The sequence below is a fragment of the Rosa rugosa genome, chromosome 3 (assembly GCF_958449725.1).
Source record: "Rosa rugosa chromosome 3, drRosRugo1.1, whole genome shotgun sequence".
Lineage (NCBI taxonomy): Eukaryota > Viridiplantae > Streptophyta > Magnoliopsida > Rosales > Rosaceae > Rosa > Rosa rugosa.
The window spans coordinates 3,470,458-3,485,731 of NC_084822.1; the positions used below are offsets into that span (position 1 = coordinate 3,470,458).

Below are 15,274 nucleotides of genomic sequence, written 5' to 3' on the forward strand. Positions count from 1 at the left end.
TCATTCTAAAACACACATTCACATTCAACAACAACATCTCTAAGATGATCTAAGTTCTCTCTAGAGCAACCTCTCTAAGAGCAACTCCTCTCCCTCTCTTTCTCTTTCTCTTAGCGGTGATCACACTCCTAGTCCTAGTCTTCTCAGAAGCCGACTTTCAGTGCCGCCAAACCCTCTGTCAACGTGCTTCGGTCCTAGTCTCCTCGGGAGCCGACGGTAGTGCCGCGACCACAACGGTTACAGAACCAGCCAAGCAAGGGTAACGCCCTAGCAACCCAGCCAAGCTAAAGTCACGCTTTAGCAAGATCTCAACATTTCCCGGTGATGTCGCTCTGCTCGATCTACAATATTGAGTATCGATTGTGTTAACAAGAAGAAACTTCAGCAAAGTCCTCACCACGAGGCAGAAAGAATCCCACGACGAGGTTAATTGGTGCTCTCCTCGTCTACAATCGCTTGAAAAGAAGTCAGGTCAAGGGACACCCCCGATGACCGCACCCGAACGGTGCTGGCAATCCCGCGCAGAAAAGATACTGTTGACCAGCTGCAACAAAATTGGAGCCAAACAGTGGGAATAAAAATCTCTTGCTGGGGTAAGTGGGATAACTTTGACTCATTTTGGGGCTTTTGGTCAAGGACCCTAATTTTAAACAGCCCCTAGATTGCTACAGCTCTTCAACAATTCTGTCACTAAATAATAGGAAAAGATTTTTCATTAATGCTAAAGATCAAATCAGTAAAAAAATATAGGTATTTACTATTTATGACAGAAACTGTACTACAGAAAGAGATGAACCAAAGAGAAAGAAAAGTAAATGTATGTAACAAAATAAATAGTCCATAATGAGCATTGATTTTCTTTCTATTTGTTCATTCCTGTTTGGATTTATGTTGCATGAAATTGATTTGTATCATTACTGCTTGATTCCTCTTTTTGATCGATGTATTCATGCGTTAAAAAAATGGCAGTTAATGACACTTAATTATAAGTTTTTCATCTACAAAACTGATTTCAACTTATATAACATTCGCAGAATATCACTACATGATCTGTAAATAAATAAATACTTTGTTATAATAACAATCATATAATTCATAACATATACTGTTTCAATCAAAATCGAAATTACCTGAACTTACCCAAATCCCTCATCTTCTCCTTGGCTCAAAACGCAAGTCCTCTTCCTCCTCACAGCAAAACCGAACAATACCCCTGCAAAATCGAAACCCAATTCAATTTAAAACCAACTACAGCAAAAAAAAACCCAATCAAAACTATAAACCAAAGACACAAACCAAAAACCAACCCAAAAGGTAGACGACAGAGCTGTAAGGCCCCGTACCTTAAAATCTTTATGAGTTACCTTTTTATCGGTTTTGACCGAGGAGTTGACTTTCTAATTGTTTGTTACGTTGGAATATTCCTTGAGTACGTCGTAGGTTACGAAAAATTGAGTTCGTGGGCACGCAGTTTGTATAGATCGGAGTTTTTACGGGAAAGTTGTTATTTAATGTTTGAAGCCCTTTATTGTAATTATTGGTTTCTAAGGGGGAAAATAGATAAATAAGAGGAGAGAGAGAGAGTGAAAATCGGGACAGAGCCCGACCTCCAAACCCTCCCCCTTTCTTTTATTTTTCTTCTTCTCCACGAACCGGACCCAATTTCCGGCGAATCACCGCAGCCGGACCTTGTTGGACTCGTCCCCGGCCATCGAAGCTTCCTCTCTTCATTCTCTTTCATCTCAGGTACGTGATTTACGTTGGGTGGCCTTGTTTTGGAACTAATTTGGGGAGGATTGCCGATCGGGTCTGGGAATCTTCGGTTGGGTTTTCGATTTCCGGCGGTCTCCGGCCGGAAATCCTTGTGATTTTGGTTCTCTGTGAAGTGTTAAACACATTTCCAACCTTATTGTAGCTTGTTTTGGCCGGAGGAAGTGGTAGTGATGATGAATAGTGGTGATGAACAGTAGCCATCGGGTTTTTTCGATTTTGGAGTGAAATTCCGACCACCTCTGCTTAGTTTTAGCTGTTATTGCAGGTTTAAAGATTGTTGGGTTTGCTGTGGTGATGCATTTGGGCTAGATAAGTTGGCCGGAGATGGGGTTTGGTGTGATGGCGCGTGAAACCACGCGCCGTCACTGGTGGTGGCGTGTTGAGACTTTGTCAGACTAGTTAACTGCGTTGTGTTGTTAAATCTTACTTCTTGTTGGGAACCTTCGTTTAGCATTGTTTTAGACTTGAGATTAATTGTTTGGTTGGATGTTTTGATTTTATGGTTTACAAATCTTTTGGGTTAATCCCTTGATAAATTGCTATTAAGGCTAGTGCAGAATTGATCTACTTGGTTGAGAATTTGGAGTTGATATGGAGATTTTAGAAGAGGAAATTATATTATTTTGGTGGATAATTGTGATTAAGGATTTGAAATTGAATTAAATGAGTTATCGAGACGATCCTTGTGAAGGTGAAGATTAGAGAGTTAGCGAGGATGTTGATTATTTGATGATTTCTGAATTTGAGAATCTGAATTATAAATTGAAGAGGGGGAAGTCTAGAGGAATTTTGTGGATAGCAAGCATTATTTTTTTTCAAGGGAATGAGTTTTAATTCTTTAATTATTTCCTTTGTGAGGTTAATTATATCATGCCCAACTATTACAGGACGTACTGAGCTCTCGAGCGAGGAGGACACGGGCAGGTAGCAGGATTAGCTGCGAGACTCACTAGTGAGTGGACTTTATTTTATTTAAATAAAGCAAGCAACATGGTATTAAGTTTTTAGTGGAATACTATTTGAGTATATGTGGTTTTGTGGAAAGAAAAATCGGAAAGCAGTTGAGAAGGAGGCTATCTTGGCGCATGCGTATCTTACCTAGTTGGCAGTCCCTTCTAGGTAATAGTCTGGTTGGCAGTTCCTTCCAGACTACAGCCCGGTTGGCAGTCCCAACCGATGCGTCATCTGGTTGGCAGTCCCTTCCAGATGACATGAGGTAGTTAGTTGGCAGTCCCTTCTACTACCTGTGGCTAGTTGGCAGTCCCATCTACCCACCGCCTCCTATTCCGATTGTCAATCCCTTCTGATGCGTCATCTGGGTGGCAGTCCCTCCCAGATGGCATGAGATGATTAGGAAGTTCCTAATCATCAAATTAGTTTTCTTGAAAAGGATTGAGTTGGAAATAGTATGGAATCTCGCTGCATGTTGGTTTTGTTGAAAAGAGAAATGGGGAAGCATTCCATTAATTGTTTCAGATTTTATTTCAGTTTTGTCCACTCACTCTAATGGATTTTATATGTTTTCCCCTGGGCCATTCGTTTTCAAATGCCCAGATTTCAAATTGGCCAAGATCGCGTCCAGGAACTAGAGACTTTGGAATCAGCGCTTCCGTTTTGTCCGTAGGTTATTACTTAACCTACCTTGTATGATATCGGCTTAGCTATTAGTATTGCTCTGATAACCCTTTTAAATTTGGAGAATGCTTTTGTTTGAGTTGATGTTTATCATAAGGAGGTTGTGATGGAATTCATACTTTCAGAATGTAATATATGCTCTTGGAATGTAAATATTGGGATGTATCTTTGTGTGTGAGTTTAGTTTTAAACATGTCCAGGTTTTGTCAAATTTTTGGGTAGCTCATATCACGGGAGGTTTTGCCGATTTTTCGTCAGAATTTCCTTTAAATGGGTCCCGCAGGCTCGTATCCGGGTGTCGGGGTGAAACTTGAGTCGGGTTCTGTCAAGAGCTATCCAAGAAGTAGATCTTCTTCCTCCTCACAGCAAAACGGAATCACCACTCTCTCTGGCTCACTTTCGCTATCTCCCTCTCTGTTTCGACTGTGCTTTCTCTCTCTCTCTCTCTTTGCGGAAAGCTAAGAAACACACCTGCACACTCTCGAGTCTCGATCCTGCCCGACCTGTCTGGCTCTCTCGATCATTCTTGATCTCTCTCTTCGTGAGCAAGCAAACAGAGCCACCTGGAAACCAACCAGAATGCAAAAAGCAATGGCAAATTGTAATTGAGAGAAAAATTCAGGGGCAAAACTGTCACTTCATTTCAGGCCCTTATGAACAGTATCTCTCCTTTAGTATATGGTAAACTAGAGCACAACTTTCTTTTCTCAGATTTCTCCCAAAACCCGAGTTTCAGAGCTGTTCGAAAAGAAAAATAAAGATTATCATACAGTACAGATTTCAACCAGCCGAACAATTGAATTGAATTTCAACTTAAAAAAGGGAAAAATAAGAACATGTTTACTTATTTGAATTCAATTGAATTAAATAAAAGCTCAATAGCAGTGAAATTCGAACATACACCCATGCTGACTTGAATAACAGTGAAATTCTTCTTGTTTCCCTCTTCTTTTTCTTCCTCTTCTTCTCCTTCTCCATCTTCTTCTTCTTCTTCTTCTTTTCTGCCTCTTTTCTTCTGTTTCAACAAAATCCCAAGAGTCGATGTCGGTGTACAGATGTTGCTACAGAAGAGACAATCAATACAGATCATCCGAACGATCAATCAATAATACAGACAATCACCTGAACGATCAATCATCCGAACACCAGATTAAGAAAAAAGAAAAACTCACTAATGATGAACAAAAAGCCAAACCGTCAAACCCAATGAGTGAAATCGCCTCCCGTAAGAGAGCGTTTTGAAAGATCTATAATTGAAGAAACTGAACAAACCAAGACGGCACTTGCTCGATGCAATGGCAAACTGTAATTAAGGAGAAACATAAGGGCAAAAGCGTCACTCCATTTCAGGCCCTTATGAACGGTGGTTTCAACTTTAGATGTATGTATAATTTTGTTTGATCCCTTCTCTGTGCTGTTGGTTTCCCCGGGTCAATTTCCAAAAGAAACTATTTATTGGACAATGTAACCAAAAAGAAAAAAAGTATCTATTGAAGATTTCCTTTGGGCTAGGTTTTGTGTTTGGGTTCGTTTGTTATCACCTACAATTCCTTCGGTTGCTCGCCTCATACGCCCTCTTGCCCACTGTCTGAATCCTCCATCAGGTTTTGCTGACTTTTAATTCCCTTATTTGTTGATTCCCTTGCCTCGTTTAGACATAGTTTGTTTCTGAATTTTTTTTTTCTCTCTTGTTTCTTTCCAAGTTTGAACCAAGATCTGATTCTAATCCCTAATCTGTTTGGCATTTTACTGAAGAGCATTCATGATGCCCTTGTAATTCCTTGTTGATAATCAATGAATTACTGTTCTCTCTATAGAATACGGCTTGTTATACCTGGTTAATTAATTTTTTTTTATAATTCCGTATTTCTGTTAGGCTCTCTTTTTTCACCTGGTTGATTTAGGTTTGTTGTTAGGTCGATGTGTATATAGGCAAAACTAATTTAGTGATCACCATTTAGGAATATCACCATGTCGTCGACGAGCGAGAGTCACTGCTATTTTAGCAGAGTGTTGCAAAGAGAGACAATTGAATACAAACCAAGTGAGGAAAAATGGCTTCCGATTAGATTTTATCTCATCAAGCAAACCCGCTGCTGGAATGATAAGTCAAGCAACTATACTTGTGAATCCTATGCAGCTGGCCAGACAGGCGCTTCAATCCGTCACTCTTATTCAGACCACAGACGAGGGTACACTGCATTTATGACTCATTACCTTTCCGAAATCGGAGTCCCACGACTGGAGCACTCAACTATCCTTGATAAAATATTTCAGGTGGTTCGCTCAGCCTCCCCCCAGCGAACCATTCTTGTGTTAGTAGCCAACATCACTGTGCCTGCCATTGATACACTTGTGAGGAAGAATCCCAGTGTTTGTTTCAACTTGAAATATTGGGTTGATGGTGAATTGCATCAGGAAACACATACAATGCGGGATGTTGACTATCATGGTTCGCTTACAGTGGAATCCTTTGGAGCTGTTCCTAGCACCGCTGGGTTTGTCAATGCAAGTACAAAGCCAATGCGGGATTACCACAAGATCGGGTCTCATGGTATGCTTTTATATATTTTTTTAGGGTTTATGAATTCGTAAACAATTTTTTAAACCCGCTGGGTTTCGTCTTAGTATTTTGTATGAAGTTCTACGACAATAAATGCTTCTTCATTTTGCATAATTTGAATGGGATTTAGAATCAAAAATCAAATGCTTACATGGAACTTTTGTATTTATTAGGTTTGCATGAGAATTAGCTTGTCAAATAAGCCAGTTAATTCATTTTGGTTTGTCCATGATGATGAGTATCAGTAACTAGTTATTGTCTTGTTGTTGGGATCATCAATTGATTTCATCTGCAGCTTCTCTATATGTATGTTTCAAGAAAAATTTATTGTTTCCATTCCATATTATGTTGTTATATAATATTTGTTGAGTTTGTTATCAATTCTACTTTGATTAGGTTTCCTATTCCTAGTTAGTTTATGCTCCATTCTCCTGGCCGGTTTCAGTTCATTATGTTATCTAAAACTGGCCCCATACCAAATCCCAATACTCGTAACTTATTTAACTTTCGTGGAACTACAAACAGGTACCACTGAGTTTGTTGAACTAGACTCGACTCCTCTCCGGAGATTTTGGCCCTCAGACATGTACCGGATAAGTAAAGCTGATCAAGGTATGCTTTTGATCTACAGATGTGATTAATCTGGAGGTTGCTTGGGCTCCATTTTGCAAGAGACTTTGTGGGGGAGTCTAATTTTATACCCTTTGTTCTTTTGGAAAGTCTCTTTTGATATTGAAATATTTACTTTTGGTTTATGTAGTTGAAATGTGTTTGCATTGCTTAATTTGCAAATAGGTTTTAAGTAAATAGACAAAGGTTAAACTTGTTGTGGAAAAATTTATTTTAAGTACCGTTGCTTTGGTTACCGAGAACAAGTCTCAACAAAATTTGATCATGGTTGTATCTTCTTTTGTTTTTTTTGGAATCCATGTACCATCCTTGAAAGTTGGAACTCAATTGCTACTAAATAACTTTCTTGCTCTACGCTATTATTGAATCATATTGTTTGTTGAAATAACATTGGCATTGGTAAGCTTGAAAGTGGTGCCTTTGCAGTAATTGAATGAGATAATAAAAAGTGGAAGAGCCTTTTCTTTGCTGATATGCTAGAATACATAGTATGCTGGGAATTAAAATTTGTAGTATTTGCAATGTTAATTAGATGCATCTGGTTAAGGTTTGGCTGTTCTTTTTTTGGTCTCATGTTCATTTGTAATTAATGCAACTGTCTTAACAGAAGAAGACGATGACTCTTCGTCATCAGAAGACGAAGTATTTGAGCCCTGTGAAGTTTGTTTGAAGGATAATGCACACTGGAAGTTTGATTGCCCGTACCTGGTTTGTATCCCAAACGCCAAGGACGTATCTCTTGGCAATGGCTATGATTTATTTTGCAAGGGATGTCCTAGGTTGGGTGTCCATGCAGCTCACCACTGGAAAGGACGTGCCGTCAGGAAGAAATGTGGAGTTTGTCACGAGTATGGTCAACACTGGAGTTCAGAGTGCCCAAAACGCCCTAATCCAAAGCCATTTGGTCTTCTGCTACGTAAGCTGACGGGAGAACCTGAGGATTAAGAGCTTTGTCGTCTGTCCTTGAATTTATGGTAATGTTGTCGTCAAATAGGATGGTAGTTATGTATGAAAACACCCATGTACTCCTCGTACTCTTATTAAGACTAGAAGTGGTTGTTTGGATAAGAATATTTTTTTTCTCGCTAATGTAGTAGCAAAGAGTGTTCTATTGTCAACTTTATTTTCTTTGATATAACGGTTATATACTGGAAATAGAACTCGATTACAATGAAACGTATGACACGTTTACTTACTTGAAATGGAAAATAATCATGAATCGAAGACAAGTGGAATGGGAGAAGAAAGGAATCGGTATTGACTCCGGAGGAATGATTCCTAAACCCATCTCCCCCCTTCGTAATCGAATTCCTGAGTATTCAGGAATCGATTCCTGATAAATAGGTGGGACCTCCACCAATTCCCATTCCTTCATGTGTTAGTAAACACAGGAATTCTTTTACCTGGAATCATTCCGATTCCTTTATGTGTTAGTAAACACAGGAGTATTTTTACTCCGTAATCATTCCATTACATTCCATTCCATTCCAAGTAAGTAAACGTGCGCGTAATTATCAAAATTATAGTTTCCTACTATGTTACCATCGAAAGATAAATTTGACGATACTTAGTTACATCTTGTCACTAGGAGAATGCGGTCATTTAATAATGGATGGTCGCCTTGTTAGGGTAGATAAGGCATTTAGAGTGCACTCATATATTTAGCCCGACTAGCCCTACAAGATACATATAGTGATTTATCACACGCCAAAGGCGAGACAACAGTAACCAATTAAAGTAAATAAAACAAAAACCAGAAATAAAAAAAAGTCAACCCAGGCAGGACCCAAGCCCAAGTCTCAACCTAGGAAACAAGAATACCGTAGGCTGCTAGCCTAGCCTGGCCTAACCCACCACGGACCCAAACCAGATCGAGTCATGTTGATCAGAAACGGGGAACAATCAATGCCTGCCTTGCCAACTGTTTGGACCCAAAATGAACATTTTGGCCTGACAAGACACGTCTTGGAGAAATTGAGCCAATATCAGTGGCTCAAGCTATATATTGTCGACAAGTTCGAAATATATATTTAGAGGCTAAATAAAGCCTACTATGAAAGCATGGAAGCATGGAAACATGAAAAGTCAACTTTAGCACATTTTCCTACTTCGGCTAGGAGAAACCGAGCTAAACAAGGAAGGAGGGGCGGCAGACTAACCAAATGAAATTGAAATGTGATGAAACTTTCCAGATCCATTCTAGACAGCCCAAGGATCATTTCTTATGAAGAGTGCAAGAGCTTTTTTTGAGTGGAAGACCTTCAAACAATCAGCCCAATTTTCTACAGAAGCAAAACTGGAAAACTGGACCTGTAAGAGGTCCAGCAGCATTTTCGGCCCAACCACATGGAATAAAAATCTGAAAATTTGTCAGGATGATCTACACTCATAGTGGAACATTTCATATGAAGAAGTCGAAGGCATATAATGAAGTCTTGTTGGAGAAATAATTGAAGGAATAAAGGGGCAGAAACTGACCTAAAACCAGCTCAATATTCACATGTTCATGTTTCCTACCCACATGAAGAAAGCTAGATGCTTTTCTCTTTTTCCTTGGATATATTTTTCTTCTACAATCTCTTGAATAGATCATCACCACTTCCATGTTGCTGCACCTTCATGCTTTGCTTTCATTTCATCTTTTCTCTATCTTTTCCATATTTTACAAGTGAACTTAGATCTACTTTCATTATTTTTCTTCCACTCATCATTTCACTCTTCTTTTTCTTCCCTATATAAACACCTTCTCCTCTCATTCTAAAACACACATTCACAACACAACAACAACATCTCTAAGATGATCTAAGTTCTCTCTAGAGCAAACCTCTCTAAGAGCAACTCCTCTCCCTCTCTTTCTCTTTCTCTTAGCGGTGATCACACTCCTAGTCCTAGTCTTCTCAGAAGCCGACTTTCAGTGCCACCAAACCCTCTGTCAACGTGCTTCGGTCCTAGTCTCCTCGGGAGCCGACGGTAGTGCCGCGACCACAACGGTTACAGAACCAGCCAAGCAAGGGTAACGCCCTAGCAACCCAGCCAAGCTAAAGTCACGCTTTAGCAAGATCTCAACATTTCCCGGTGATGTCGCTCTGCTCGATCTACAATATTGAGTATCGATTGTGTTAACAAGAAGAAACTTCAGCAAAGTCCTCACCACGAGGCAGAAAGAATCCCACGACGAGGTTGGTGCTCTCCTCGTCTACAATCGCTTGAAAAGAAGTCAGGTCAAGGGACACCCCCGACGACCGCACCCGAACGGTGCTGGCACGCCCGCGCAAGAAAAGAGACTGTTGACCAGCTGCAGCAAAATTGGAGCCAAACACCAACATAAGGTCGCCACTACCAGCCCTTCATAGACTCACAGACCCCGTGACACCAAGCCAATTCGCTAACCAGGCCAGCGAGAAATGAACCCAATCTCGCCAGCTCCGTATCTTCCCTTCCCTCAACCCACTCCCAGCCACCCCTATCTCCCTAAAAGAGATCGATATTGCACCAATAGAAGACCCTAAGAGCAAGTCCAAACGTTGGGTCATCGGGTCACTTACTATTCACTGTTTTTATGTTTATTTTCACCATATGGGTCACGGGCACAGTTTTCAAACTGACCTGGGTCACTTTCATGACCTACAAGCTGACGTGGTGACTCAGGCCAGCTAAGAAACTATGCCCATGACCCAGAGAGTGGAAATAAACACTCAAAAGTAGTGAATAGTAACTGACCCGGTGACCCGACGGGTGAACATGCTCTAACGCCTCCAACATATCCAATCAGAGTCAATATGGCCCGTTCGACGATGGCGGCATGGAGCCATAAGAGCGCGCTGTTAGATGAGAAGAGAGTACTGTCTTTTTTCTCATGCGCGTGGTAGGGGCTCTCGAGATTGATATCTATAGTTCAATTAGTTTTGAGAAATTTTATATTTCATCTTAATTTTGTTGCGAAATTATATATTGTTGGTTTTATTGACACATGCATGTGTCATCACCCAGGAGGTCCATGGAATCAAAAATATTATTCTTTTGCTTTTTTTCTCTTTTGTTCCTTTTTATTATTATTATTATTATTATTATTAAGGGAAATGATGAAAAATGTCATATTAGAGTATGAAATGATAAAAATGTCACCTAATTTCCCATTTGATAAAAAGGTCCACAATAAATTGTTAATAATATTAATTTAGTCCTTATAAATAATTAAGTGATGTTAAAAAAGGTCAGTTTTTAATTTTTTTAAATTCCCATTCTACCCTTAAAAAGCCTAGTATAACATTTATAACTTTATATTGAAGAATCACGGAGCTCAAATCTTCTCTATTTTGATCAAAACGGAGCTCCGAAAGGTAGAAGACGATTATCTGATCAAAACCTAAATGCTTGATTCGATTTGATCGGAGCTTTTTTTTTATCCCAATTCTCTCTCTCTCTAATGGCGTGCTTCTTCTTCTTCTTCTTCTTCTTCTTCTTCTTCTTCTTCTTCTTCTTCTTCTTCTCTGTTTCTTTGTCCTCGCTTCGCATTCGGAGCAGGATGATGTCGTTTGGATTTGAAATCGATTTCGAGCTTGAGAAATGTTGAAAATGGAGCTGTCGTTCCCTGAGGAGGTGTTGGAGCACGTGTTCTCGTTCCTGCAGTTGGACGGCGACCGGAACTCGATGTCGCTGGTTTGCAAGTCGTGGTTCGAGATCGAGCGGTGAGATGAAAATTCAGAGCTTCGGTTTATGCATTATCGGTAATTTGTGAGTGCTTCTTATCCTTTCTTCAATCGCATCGGAAATTTTTGTTTTTGTTTTTACTATTCTCGCTATTCATTTGATTTTGGCGCTTGGCTTGGAGAAGTGGTGTGGACGCTAGCTAAGTGTGCTTCGTTAATTCAAAGCAAGGAAGACGAGGTGTACAAGCGGCTGCTTTGTATGGTTGAGGAGTTGGGTCTTTGGTTTAGGTTAGTGAATCTGATATTATTCTATTTTCAGAGTATTCTGTGTTTGGTTGCTGGAAAAATAGAGAAATTAGAAATTCTTTACTATTCAATCATTTGGGACACTAAAACTGTTTTACTCTCTCATGGTATTGGATTGCCGTAATTATCTAGAATGTTTGTTTGGTTAACCCAATTTCAACTTCAAGGAGCAAATTTTTGGTTTGAAATGCAAGTTCATTGCCGAAATGATAAACCATGAACTTGTTCGAGACCATTAAGCATAGATACTTGCTGTGATAATGTTAGTTGTTTCTTTTCATTTGTTCATTAGGAGTGACCTGCCTCCAAAATCTGCTTGCTTCTTGCATCAGAAATAAATTGAATGCATCGACAAGGTTATGCTATTTGGCTATTATTATTACTTGAACTGTTATATCCTGCTAATGTTGTTAGAACTAGTATATTAGTTTATATGAGTTGGGTCCCAGAGTTCATATTTTTGAATCAATTGCTAGATCGATATGACAAAGATTTCTCTTTTAAGTTAATAGTGTTATTAGGATAGATAGCAGATGCTTGTTGTCACATAATGCTAGATTGATGGGGATTGTGCAGGAAGATGATTATGTTATTCCACTTCATCAATATGGCAATTTGATAATATGTTGTCACTTTGTGATACTTATTCTTTATATCCATCATATTCTTGTCAATATGAGTGTTAAGGTTTTGTTTGATATGGTTATTGCATTATTTCTACCCCTCTGTAGCATAATTCCATATGATCCTAGTTTAACATTTTTCTGTGAGTTTCTCTGAGAGGTGTCTACTGTGTTTTAAGTAGCTTTTGGGAAGCACTCCTACCGGTGCTTCTTAAATTGATTGCTTTACGGGTTGAAGGAAACTTGTGCAATTTTTTATTTTCTCAAAACTGAAAAATGCAGTCTTTCCAGCTACTCTGGAGAAACTATTTTGTAAAACATAAAAATCTAATTGGCCTTCTGCATTCAATTTCTGTTTTGTAGAAGTATTCTGTATGTCCTTAAGATGAGGTTATCTCTTAAACTTAGAATAGTGGAATGTTTTAAACTTGTGGGTTTTCATGGAGATGTTGTTTAAAAAGATTTGGACACATGTCCATTTTATATTGTAGTCCACTTCGAACATGAATCAGATTATCTGCTTAGTTGAAAGTAAGATAAAATTCCAGATGCTTTTTATATACTCCCAGTTGCTTTTCATATACCTGTCTTATAAATTTTGTCATCATAGCTTTCACCACCATTTCTTCTACTGTGCTTATATTGCTTAATTGGTATCACTTAAAATCTTCGATAAGCCTTGTTAACCCACTTTGGACCTTCATTGACTCATTGTGGCATGTTCTTGACCCAGAAATGTTGAAATCGGAATTGCAACATGGTGGGTTAAAATGTGGGGGTACTCTGCGAAAGCGTGCTGCCAGGCTTTTTATGCTTAAATCTACCCCATAGAGAAAATTCCAAAGAAGCTGCTGGCAAAGAAATGAGTACGTGATGTGCTTCATTTAACCCTTTATAGAGCAAGTTTCTCCTTCAATGTATGAATAGTGGCTGAATTGTGTAACTATATATTTGAATCTATAAGGTTCCTAGTTGTTGACTATGTACTATTGTGTACCATTATCCTTCATGGATAATGTTGGTGGTTGTACACTTTTTTGTTTGACGTATAATGAATGCAATATAACAAGGATTGACAGTGACATGATCAGTGACTTGGCTAAGAATTGACAGTGACTTGGTCAGAGATTGACAGTGACATGGTCAATGACATGGTAAGTGACATGTAACTTGTCTAGTGACATGGTCAGTGACTTGAGGTTAATAGTAACTTAACCAATGACATAGTCAGTGACATGTAGCCAATAATGTTGCTAGGAATTGACAGCGACATAGTCAGTGACTATGTCAATCACTTGAGATTAACAATAACTTTGCATGTGAAGTGATCAATAACTTGTCCAGTGACTATGTCAATGACTTGAGGTTAACAATAACTTGGCCAGGGACATACCTTGTGACATGACAAGTTACATGGTCAGTTACATGATCAGCTACATGGTAAGTTACATAAGTAGGCTATGTCACTGGCCATGTTACAGTATCAAACTAAATTTTAAAAACAGTCATGTATCATCTCCACTCAAAAAAGCTTTAAATCTTCATTCAAATCAAAAATTGGAATCGAATTGTTTTGTTTCATAATCAAATGCAGAAATAATTATATCATATTCGACTTATAATTTCAAATTGACAGTGACTTGGCTATGAATTATCAGTTTCATGGTCAGGGACGTGTATAACAATTAAGACATGGTAAGTGACATGTAACTTGCTTAGTGACATGGTCAATGACTTGAGGTTAACAATAACTTAACCAATGACATAGTCAGTGACATGTAGCCAATAACGTTGCTAGGAATTGACAGCGACATACTCAGTGACTGTCGGTTACTTGAGATTAACAATAACTTTACCTGTGACATGACTAATAACTTGGCCAGTGACTATGTCAATGACTTGAGGTTAACAATAACTTGGCCTGTGACATGACCAATAACTTGGCCAGTGACTATGTCAATGACTTGAGGTTAACAATAACTTGGCTAGAGACATACCTTGTGACATGACAAGTTACATGGTCAGTGACATGATAAGTTACATGATCAGTTACATGGTCAGTGACATGATAAGTTACATGATCAGTTACATGATCAGTAACATGCAACTTGACCAGTAACATGGTCAGTGACTTCAATGGATAGTGACTTGAAATTAACAATGACATGGTCAGTGACCTCATTAACTAGGGACTTGGCTCGACCAATGACTTCACTGGCCAGTGACTTCAGGTTAACAATGACTTGGCCAGTAACCTCATGACTGTAACATGGCTAGTGACTTGAGGTTAACAGTGACATGGCCAGTGACTTGAGGTTAACAGTGACATGTCCAGTATCTTTGCTAGTAACATAATCAGTGACTTAAAGTTAATAGTGATTTGACCAGTGATCTCACTAACTAGGGACCTAGGCTAGCCAATGACTTAACTGTCCAGTGACTTAATCAATGATGTGTATAACAGTTAATAAAAAAAATAGTCTATAAACAGTATTTGTAATTTCACATTACATTGACTGAAAAATTCCAAGTGATGTGCATGCAACTTTCTCATCTCAACATGACATTCTTTCTTGTTACACAAAGCCACGAGGACAATTAAATACTCCATCGTCTGAAAATTGGAACTAACAGGCATATCAGTTGCCTTCTTCACATTCCCAATGTGCATAATCCTACCGGCTCTCAGGGAATTTAGTCTCATAGGTCTGAGGCAACTGCATGAATAAGTAATTTTTATCAGAGACAATATGGAGCAATATCAACAGTCTACCAACAGCCGTGATGACATGTAAGCCCAACCAAAACAATTAAAAATACAACAATTAGAAAAGACAAACCTTGATCCACTACCACTGCGATCCAATTTGTGCATAAGTATTGCTCGCGACCGGGCATTCAATGATTGTAATATTATTAGCAGATTAAGTCAGTTTCATTGCAGATCAACCAAAAAAATATAATGCAGTGCAGAAACTTAGTTCACTGTTTTAGTACAGCCATATCTTTATACTACAAACCAGTAACCTTTGGATTTGCAATGCTGATGTCTGCACTGCCTGAAGATATCATGCACTTCCTACTAGTTAAAGTAA

At 38.9% G+C, this 15,274-nt stretch overlaps 1 protein-coding gene across 5 annotated transcripts; it reads left to right on the forward strand.

Moving 5' to 3' along the window:
* The first annotated feature begins 1,586 nt into the window (after positions 1–1,586).
* LOC133736707 (uncharacterized) lies at positions 1,587–7,719 on the forward strand. 5 transcript variants are annotated; one of them, XM_062164300.1, is made up of 6 exons: positions 1,587–1,746; positions 2,661–2,725; positions 3,328–3,397; positions 5,370–5,962; positions 6,497–6,583; positions 7,209–7,719. In XM_062164300.1, the coding sequence occupies exons 4-6, from the start codon at positions 5,380–5,382 to the stop codon at positions 7,544–7,546; spliced, it is 1,008 nt and encodes a 335-aa protein (XP_062020284.1). In that variant the 5' UTR covers positions 1,587–1,746; positions 2,661–2,725; positions 3,328–3,397; positions 5,370–5,379; the 3' UTR covers positions 7,547–7,719. The 5 variants fall into 5 exon arrangements, with proteins under 5 accessions (XP_062020284.1, XP_062020282.1, XP_062020287.1 ...); XM_062164298.1 differs by lacking the exon at positions 3,328–3,397; XM_062164303.1 differs by lacking the exon at positions 3,328–3,397 and having other exon boundaries at positions 5,873–5,962.
* Positions 7,720–15,274: the final 7,555 nt, after the last annotated feature.